At 36.1% G+C, this 10,579-nt stretch overlaps 1 protein-coding gene across 5 annotated transcripts in view; it reads left to right on the forward strand.

Moving 5' to 3' along the window:
* Window positions 1-10,095, forward strand: part of BMAL2 (basic helix-loop-helix ARNT like 2) — a 37,344-nt gene extending 27,249 nt beyond the window's left edge. For all 5 annotated transcript variants that reach the window (XM_055807474.1, XM_055807475.1, XM_027789374.2 and 2 more), the window contains 4 exons: window positions 549-657; window positions 4,614-4,701; window positions 6,399-6,507; window positions 7,822-10,095. In XM_055807474.1, the coding sequence (XP_055663449.1) occupies window positions 549-657; window positions 4,614-4,701; window positions 6,399-6,507; window positions 7,822-7,958 (443 nt within the window). In that variant the 3' untranslated portion in view covers window positions 7,959-10,095. The remainder of the gene's footprint in view (window positions 1-548; window positions 658-4,613; window positions 4,702-6,398; window positions 6,508-7,821) is intronic.
* Window positions 10,096-10,579: the final 484 nt, after the last annotated feature.

Here is a 10,579-nt window from a genome sequence, read left to right on the forward strand (position 1 = left end):
TGATAGGATATTATGCTTCTGTCAGATGTTTTTCATATTTTGCCTGGTTTTCTGAAGAAATGCAGTTTTGTACTGTCTGAGTTTACCAATAGAATATGGAGTGATACTGATATTGATAAATACTCTGGTAATATTTTTCTGCTGTGCATAGATTCTGATTTCTATGTGCTATTTTATCTTGCTTTAAGGTTTATTATTTTTTCTTTTTAAATTGTTCTTTTTAATAACTGATTTCAGTTTGTGAAAAATCCAAGGGCTTTTTCTCATGTGTGTTTCATTGTCTGTCAGAGAGACTGGAAGTGGTAATGATTAAAGCTAGTTTCACTACTGGAGATCAGCAATTTTCACAAATATGTTGTTTACTTACTGTTATATTACAAATGTGACAACACTCTCCCCCATGAGTTAGTGTTTAAAGGAATTTAATTTCTGAAAATAAGAGATACAGGACAAAACCTGCTTTAAAATTAATCCTTGAGGTGGTTGTTCCTTGCTGTGTAATGAAACTGCTACAGACTTAAGGTTTTATTTTGGTTTTTTAACTGTAGATGCTGTAAAACAGACTTTAGTAAGTGTACCTGGAATGTCCTCTGGAACAGTTCTTGGTGCTGGAAGTATAGGAACCGAAATTGCAAATGAAATACTAGAATTGCAAAGGTAACAAACACTTAACATCATACGTTAGGCTTTGAAGTTGAGAGAGAGGAGAGGTATATGTGTTTATGTGGGGGTTGTTCAAGTTTAATTTTTATTGTTATGCATATAAAGTATTTTTAGATGGAGCAGTGGCATTATGAGATACCAATTACAACCTAATGTTAGTCTCATGCATGGCAGAACACTTTACTGGTGGTGAGAAACAGTTTTGTTCTGGGCATACAGTTCCCTTTGTTAATGAAAGTATTATTTAACTGTGACTTTGAAAGTGTTACTGTGATGCAGCTTCTTCACATGATGTTGAAATGGGTAGATAAACTATTCGGGAACAGAAAATCAGTTGTCTGTGAGTAGCATTTATATTTTTCTGATAGCATCGCTCTGCTAAGAAAACTTTTCTTGAAACAGTCCCCAGTGGAGCACTTTCATAGCCTGTATTGCCCTTCCTGATTATCCTGAATGTAGACTAAAGTGCTAGCACAATTCCCTCTCAGTACTGCCATAGATTAAAAAAACCCCTCACTGCGTCATTCCAAATGCAAATCTGTACAAGATTAAAATTGTTGAAGATTGACCCTTTTAAAACTAACTAGTTTTACCACATACCTAGTATAGCCAAGGAATTCAAAAGGAAGAAACACAATTTTAATGTGAAGATAACCTTATATATTGTTTTTGTGTTGTGCCCGCAGTGTTGCCTGACTTATATATAGAGAGAGGTTATTACGCTGTCAGTTTGCACTGTATCAGCATTTGTTGTCTAAGAACATTTTTTTAAAAAAAGTCTCTGAGCCCCCTTGTTCCAGGACTTTGGGATGCACATGCATAGAAATGTCTGTTTTGAGTCTCAACTATTTCAGGAATTAAGGCTTCATCAGAAGGTCCAATCACTTTTGTTAAGGTTAAAATTAGGATAATGGTACTATCATCTCATCGGCATGGGACAAGTTATCTAAGTGTTAGCTTTGGATAATGAAGCCATCCCTCAGACTTCAGATCTTATACTTCCAGTTCCAGGTAAATGAATGACAGAAATCTTCTGTGTCTGCAGAACAGCGTGTTGCGAGGTTCCATGTAGTTTTTCCCACTGACGCTTTTAACCCAGACCTGAAAGAATAGTAATATTAAACCTTCCAGGAAAAAGTGCATTAGTTTTGGCAACAATGGTAAAGGTATAAGGAATAGTTTCCTATCATAGAATATCCTGAGTTGAAAGGGACCCGTGAGGATCACCAAGTCCAACTCCTGACTCTACATGGGGTAACCTAAAAGTTAAACCATATATCTAAGAGTGTTTTCCAAACACTTCTTGAACAGCAACGGGCTTGCATCATGATCACTTCCTGGGGAGCTTGTTCCAGTGCTTGACCATCCTCTCGGCAAAGATCTTTTTGCTAATACCTTCCCCTGATACAGCTTTAAGCTGTTCCTCACATCCTATCCTTGGACGCCAGCGAGAAGACATCAGCACCTGCCTCTCAGCTTTCCTTCAAGGAGGTTGTAGACAGCAATGAGGTTACCTCTTATTCTCCTCCAAGCTGAACAAACCTAGTATCCTCAGCTGTTCTTCATAAGTCATGCCCTTCAGTCCTTTCACCATCTTTGTTGCTCTTCTTTGGACATGTTCTATTATTTTTATATCCTTCTTATATTGTGGAGCCCAAAGCTGTGCACGGTACTTGAGGTGAGGCCACACCAATGCTGAGTCTAGGGGGACAGTTGCTGCTTTTGACTCGTTAGCTGTACTGTACTTAATGTACCTCAGGATACCATTGTCTTGCTTGGCCACCAGGGCACATTGTTGACTTGCATTGGAGGTTACTGTCAACCAAACCCCCCAGATCTCTTTCTGCAGGGCTGCACTCCTTTGTGGAACAGCAGTTTAAGGCAGCAGGATGTTTACCATAGTTTGTCTGATTAACCAGAACATCTTTTCAGGAAGATCACAGTGATAGTTTATACTTGCTTCTAATTTAAAAAGTGAGGCTGCTAAGAGAAATTAAAACCCCTGCAAGTTAGGAGTTCAAAGAACTACTTTCCAACACAAATACTTGTGAAAGTGCTGGCAGTGATGAGCACATGCCTCAATAAGCTGCACCAGGTACTCTTGCTCTTCAAGTCATTGATTGGACTTGGTGTTTTGCCTGGTTATGTTCACATCTTGAACACTGGTTAGTAAATGAAACATTACATTGCTTTCTTTGGGAACAGTCATCTTATTTCTCAACTAATAACTGAATGTCACAAGCTCTTGAAAAGAAAAATGTTTTGCTTACCAGCTTCGTTGGCCAGTGATCTGAGCCATTTTAGTCTTGTGCAGGTATGTTTGTTTCAGTGATCTTAGTTGTCTGTGGACACTGGAAATTGAGAAATAAACGGGTGCTGAAATTAATAGCCCAAGAAGTTGCTATGCAGGTGAAAGAAAAAAGGTTAAGAGCAAAGTCATGCGGGATAAGGTAAACTGTGTCCAAAGGAAGGGCAGTTCTGAAAAGAAGCCAGCTGTGTATGGAAGGGAGCAGTTGCACTGTATAACTGGGACGCCTGGCATGATATTCATCATACAGTCCTGTATCTTGGGGGGAAAATAAGCTAAAGGTGTTGACAAATGCAGTTGGCCATTGAAGGCCTCATCAGTAAGAACTGAATGTTTCTAGAGATGTCTGGAAGTAGCTGCTTGCATCCAGATGTGGCTCAGTTTTCCAGAATTGTTGCTGAAAACAATGCTGTATTTCATTCCAGCAGAAGAAGAGTAGAACTTTGTGCTATTACTTCATTTTTCTTTTGTATGAAATCAAGTTACTATCTTGCACACACTGAGGCAATCAAAACTAGAGAAAAGAGTGATCAACAGAGGCTAACACCAGCTGATTTTCATCAGATACCTTTGTGACTACAAACATAATCAAATAGCATGACTGTATTTACTATCTGAATCTGCTCTCTGCATTTTTTTTTTATATCAGTAAGACACAGATGGTTCTCAAGCTGTGCATCAGACATCACCAAGTTCATTTTTTTTTTTTTAATTTCAGGACTATGCCTACAGCTCTATTTACAAGCATACCTGAACTGAATTAGCATGTGGTGAATGATCGTTTCAGTTACAGCAATGCTATACAGCTATTCAACCTAGAGTTTCTGTCCCAGCTTAGGGAGATGGCAGTACTGCTTATGAAATGTGGCATTGCATATTGGAATGTAGGGAACTAACAAATATTCCACACAAATAACTCAACTTACTTAAGATAGGCTGTTCATCCACCCATTTTCTGTCTTTTTTCCAATCCCTTATCACATTTCGGATCTGAGGAGGTGATGAAAATGGAAGCATCCAGGGTGCCCCAGTTCTTCTATAGCCTTGTCCTTTGGGAGTCAGGAAGAGCAGGGGAGGTGGGAGCAAGCTGTCCAAAGGGTGCTGGTACATTTTCACTCTTAGTTTCATATCTGGCATGTTTGGTGAGGAAGGATGAGCAGTATCTCAAATAATTCTGGTACCAAACAAGTGCTTTTTCTTTTTAGTTGGAATTTTATGAAAATATGGAAAGACGGGTATAACAAAATAATAGTAGAGGGAGTATTAGAATGATGTGTTGTTTTCCCTCCACCATTTAGCAGAACTTCCTTATGTTGTCTGTATTCTGTATGTATTTGAAATGTACCTGTTTGTCCCACTGTGTGTAATTCTGAAATCTGTTACTCTTTGGTCTGTCAGTGCTGGTGATTAAACAGAAAAATAAAAGTGTACTCTAGTAATTATGACCCGTGGCCTTTATTAATCTCTTCTGCTTTTTGTGTTATCAAAACTTGGAGCAGAAGAATTTAGAATCTTCAGGAGAATTTAAGAATGTTGTCTCAGATTAGGTGGCTCATGCTTCATGACTGGGGAGGTCTGCAGGTTATTTTTCAGTTTATGATTAATGTGACTTGGCAAATGAACTAAACATATACAATTTTAGGTTGCATTCTTCACCATCTGGGGAGTTAAGTCCATCACATCGCTTGAGAAAGGCGCCTTCTCCAGCTCTAACTGTAAACTGCAGCAATGTGAGTATGTCTCTGCCTGTAAAAATCTAAAAGGTTAATGTCAAACAGCTCAAAGCCTATGTTTCACCCAAATTACCCTGACTTGTGTGTTTGTGAGAGAATGTGTAAAGTGTTGCCAACTGCCTGCCAGCTATGAAATTCTTCTGGGAGGTGTGACAGCAGCAGTTGTTCCAACCTCATTCATGGGGGCATTAGTTCAAGTCTTAAGGGGCTATTCCTGAGGCCAAGAGGACTGCAGTCCCCACTCAGGTATCATGATCTCTGCCAAAGCTCTACAAATATGCTAAATATGAGTGCGATTCACGTGATGAGGACTCTTCTGGATTTGGAATTGCCTTAAAACTTCTGCTAAGTAACTCGTCAGAGAATAGAAGTGTTGCCACCTGTTCAGTTTGACAATCTCAATAAAATACGAGTTCTTGTTTTCTCTCACTTGTCCTTTTAATCTTAATGTTCTTAAAGATCCTTTTAAGAATTTGTTGTATGTTCTCAGTTTTGAAATGTCTAAAATTTTTACTTTGAAGGTATTTCAGTAGTCTAAAAATTGATAGAATATGCTTTTTTAATAATCTAGTAGTGCTGGTAATACCACAAACTATCATAGTTATTGACCATAAATATGGAATAATTACATATTTTTTTACCGAAGTATATTGTATGTTGTATATTGTGCACTGTACGAACAAAAAATTTACTACTTCATCAGTACTTCTTTGGGTGTAAATTCCTTCCATTTAGACAGTTTATCTTCCTGTTGCAATTTTTATTTCCCAACAATACTATTCCAGACTAGAGATTGTTTTGGCTTCCTCCCTTTTCATGATCAGCTGTGCCTTGCCTTACTGCAAGTCTTTCTTCCTAAGAGTTAGTGGACTTGTGTATACTGACCTTTCTAAATCATGCAGCATGTCATCATAAGCATAACTTCGTTGTGTTCATTGAAGGGTTTTTCTTAATATTCTGTGCTTTGGTATCACATTTGTTCATAAAATGCTTTTGTAAAGCATTTCAACTTTATATAATTTCATAGTGGAAAATGCACAAGTCAGGCAACCCAAGAAATCTATCCTGCTAAGTTGCATGTATGTGTTACATGAAACAAAAGGCAGGGGCGGGGAGAGGTTTTTTCCTGGTGTGTTTGGGTGGGGATGACTTCCATCTCTGTTGTTGCTAGCCTCATTTTTCTGAAGTGCAAAAATTAATTTAAAACTACTTAGATTTTTATTATGATGGTAACAAGATGCAAAAATAATAGAAAAGATAGAATTTATAGTTTAGAATTCATATACTTTAATGCATATGGCAGAACATTTTTCTTAATCTCTTAGCTAGAATGTGTCAACATCAACAAACATGATTTCTAGTTTATGGTACTAGACATGGGAGGTATATACTAGTACAATTTGTGCTGGATTTATTTGCTGAATATTGAATTAGACCCTCAATAAAGCAGACACCATCCCTGTGAAGTACCTCTGACTTCGTGTAACACCTTTTATTTAAGCCAAGTCCAGTGGTATGTTTCTTTAAAAAAAAATGTTTTAAAATGCAGTAGATCTGCCTGTTGGTGCGTATTTTTCATTTACTCTATAAATCGCTGTCAAAGTATTAAGAACTAAATAATATTACTGTAATGTAATAATTGTGACTAAATTTAAGATTTAGTTCTGTCCCTTTTACTACTTCTGTTCTTTCAGGTGCCAAATAAAGAGGCGATTCAGTTATGTCCTTCGGAAACAGAAGTTCTAGAGACTTCAGAACAAAACCAGGGTGCTATTCCATTTCCCAATAATGAACCTCTCCTCAGTAAGATTTATTTCTCTTGTGGATATTTTGGGGATTGCAGGGGGAGACATTTCTGAGAAATGGTACAGATTTTCAGTGCAGCACTTACCAACCATGTATAAATTGTAGAGAGATTTGTCTGTCTGCCTGAAGATGAGAGGACTCTTAAACCAGATGTATTATCACTGGAAGACAAACAGCAAAATTTGATCAGTGATTGAATCTTATGACAAAAATAACATCATGTAACAGAACTTTACCATTACATTCTTGCATGCCACAGTTTTAGTTAGGTACTTACTCGCACTCTCTTCAGAAAAGAGAGATTGGTAAGAAAAAGTATTTCAGTGCAATGTAAGGGAACTAGTTGTAATTTAGCACTGTATCTCTTTCTGAACTGCAAACTGTGAATAGTCAATACAAAGGGCTAGTCAAAATGTTTCAGAAGGAAAACACGTGTTTTTCTTTTTTTTCTTTCCCCTCATTCAAGCATGCACCAAGGCAACAGTTTGGCTGGATATAGGATTCCCTGACCCTATAAGAGGAGAACACCACTGTATTATTTTTAACATAAAAGGCAAAGTGATATAAAAGCAATGTTTATGCTTATCCTATATTTCAGGTCTTAAAAACTTTTCCATCTCCCTTGTTTATTTCAGTTACTACAAATTTATTTATTTATTGATGTGTTTATAACCTATAGCTTTCTTCCAGTGTAGCTATAAGCCCTTCCTGTAAAAACAGGCAAAGGGAAAAAAAAGTTAAAACCTAATCCTTGAATAAGGGTTTGGGGCGGGGGGGGGCAGGGAAGCCAACAACATTTATCCAAGATAGGCAAGGAAGTGTTTTTCATTGATACGTGAGCTAAAGCGTTTTACCTTCCTGTTGTTGAAGGCAAGGGTATAGCGTTGATTTCTAGAGGTAACACATAGTAACTTGGAAGGTTTCAGGAGTTCATCTGGCATAGTACATAAGATGAGAATTCAGGTAGATGATTGTGTTTTCCCATAAAGTGACATAAAGTAGAAAGCAGTTTTCTACTTCAGTGACAAACCTGACTGCATGGATACAAGTTTTATTAGCTAGCAGTTGGAGGAAGTCCAATGGCTTGGCGAGACTTAAGTCATCGTCTTAAATCAAGTTATGTATGTCCTTGTAACTGTCTGCAAACAGCCATTATTTCTATTACTTGACTTACCTTTTTTTTTAACATTTATGTGTAAATGTTTGCCTCGACTTCAAAGAAAGGTGCCGGTTACAAACAAGTAAGTTTTGAAAGTTACCATGTTCTTCATGTTTTGTACTGCTTACGTTAATATTTTAATAATTCTATAGGTGGTAATTCTCAGCTGGACTTTGATGCAATATGTGAAAATGATGACACTGCTATGACGGCTCTTATGAATTACTTGGAGGCTGATGGAGGACTTGGGGATCCAGCTGAACTCAGTGATATACAATGGGCTCTCTAGTTTTGCTTTTTCAAAATAAGAAGGAATGTAAAATTTGTAATGCACAAAACCGTACATCCTCAGTACTGTATTATAGTTTTTTAATGTTTCATTTGAATTGCTGTCTATATATTTTTAAAGACTGAAGCCTTGTTCAGAGAGAGACAGTTTCTGCTGCACCTATGGAAAGATGCACTATTTTTTTCATGAGGGGAAATATTGAAATTTTAATACTGAACCATCTATAACTGGAATGCTTAAAACACATTACTATATTTTTGCTAGAAAGCTTTAACCAAAAGGTACTGTACAATGTACAGGATTTTTTTTTCTTAGTTTTAATACTTACTTTTATTTATTGTTTTTGTTTCAAACGGTAGAATATTGATCATCCATGTTACTTTCTGTAGAACCTACTGTTTCACACAGTTTTAAGAATATTTGTAACTATGAAATCTCAGTGAAATGATTTGCACACACTACAGTTGTAAAATAACTGACTGTAATTCTCAAATGATGCAGTTTGTGGTTCCTTGCCCTTTTCAGAAGTGCGATTTTTTGTAGTCAAAAGTGTAAATAAAGCATGCAGTTCTGGGAGCAAGAATTTGAATTGGATCACCGTAACAATCAGAAGAGAGTGTCTGGAGATGTATAGTAATTTCCCCAGTTTGCAAACATAACGAGTGTAAGAAAAATGCAACAAAATCTTAATTACTATCTTGAATTATTTGTAATGTGCTATTAGAGGGGCAGTGCATAGAACCTAAGAAAAATAATGCTATACCTATTGCAAAGCACTTCGATCTCATCACAGGTTAATTACTAACTAGAGAAGTCTGGATAGATTGTCTTGGTTCCAGAATGAGGCTAGTACTGTCTACTAGTGAAAAAAATGTTAAAATTCTATAGTATTTTATAGTTTCTGTGTTTTTGGAGAGATTAGGGTGACTTTTCTATTGCTTGAGTCTGTGACTTTTTAAAATATTTGTGTAATATAGTGCTGTCTGTAAATAAATGCTATATAGGATGATCTTTTGGAGGACAGCTTTTGCAAGAATTGTCCCAGTTACAGCAAATTACTCAAGAACATGGCACTTAATAGGTTGTATTAAAAGAATATAGCATTAATATACAAAGTGGATCTCAATCTCTGGTATTAAAAGTTCAGACAAATTTTTGCATTGCTGATGTATTACAAAAGCATAGTTTTTCTGTTGTGTTTTTTTTATTCAGGTAATGCAAGGAAAGCATTTGAAGATATTTGATACATGTGCATATTTTTAATACAGACACTTAAACATAGGTACTACCGTAAGCGTGGTGGTGTTCGCTTTAACACTAAAGGTGAGCAATGGGCAGCGTGCTTCAAATATTTTTACGGAGGCCCAAGTGTGTGACCAAATAGATGTGGTAGCCACTAGATGTCATGCTTTACTGTTGGATAACTACTGTTTCCTGAATAAATTCATCACTGTGTCATGCACTGGCTTCCTATGCTTTGACAGAGCAGCTTTATATCTTATAGATATGAATCGTTTTGCAAATGATGAATTTTTTGGTGACATCTTGTCCAGATTTTCTAGAACAGCTTATTGAGTTAAGATTTTTAAGTCTATAGATTTTTTGCATTCAGCTTGCATGTGACTTCCTGCATTCAGCTTTTAGTTTTTTTGTTTTGATTTGGTTTTTTTTACAGATATGGGGCCAAAATTATCTGTTCTCTAGCTTTATTAGAATAAACTTTTATGTTTCTTTGCAGAAAATTAATTTTGGGCTATATCATGGAGCAAAGTGAGAAAAACAGGCGCTTTCTAAGAATTGATAGAATTCTATTTGTATAAATGAAATCTGATAATTTCAATTTCTTCCACTGTAAAATGCAGTTTATTTTTTCCATTTTATTCTAGAAATAAATTCTAAATAAAACAAAAAGTACTGTAGCTAACATTGATAAATTAGTAAATAAATACCTTAAAATTATACAGGCTTTCTTCAACATAGCTTCTTTAACTGGATTAGTTTCAAAATGGTGCGGATGTTGTTATTGAAGGAGAATATTAATTCTTTACAAGATTTATATAACTGTCTAGAGTCAAATCACTATTTTTGGATTCTTCTTGGGTTTCCCTAAAAAATAAAAACAAAAATGTAACTTTGAGTCTTTTGCAGTCAATGATCAATATTGTGACTTTTAATTCATTTATTAGTCTCCTTTTACTTATTTGTTAATTTTTCTGTCTTAAAGCAGTTTTACAACAAGACGTGTCACTTGCAAATATTTACAATGAAATTAATACATACTTTTGAATAAAGTTGAGATAGTATGTGCTTATTTCTGTTCATATAACAATAAAATTCTAGTAAGATATGGACATTTTTTTTTCTTGGCATGGTGCAGGGTATCGAAGGATGTGGTTAAATCAGGTCAATAAAATGCTACTTTGGTGCACTGCTGTGAGTCTGCTGACAATTCTATCTAATACTGAATTTAAATAGGGAAGTACTCAAGCTTTCAGATCCCAGGCTTGTTCCCTAAAAATATCAATGGGGGAATTGAATTAATGTGGATTTTGGTAGCTCAAGATGATATTTGCTAGCCAGGGTAACTTTGTAATCTAAACCAACACGCATTTTCTACGTTC

The sequence above is a fragment of the Falco peregrinus genome, chromosome 6 (assembly GCF_023634155.1).
Source record: "Falco peregrinus isolate bFalPer1 chromosome 6, bFalPer1.pri, whole genome shotgun sequence".
NCBI classification, from domain to species: Eukaryota; Metazoa; Chordata; class Aves; order Falconiformes; family Falconidae; genus Falco; species Falco peregrinus.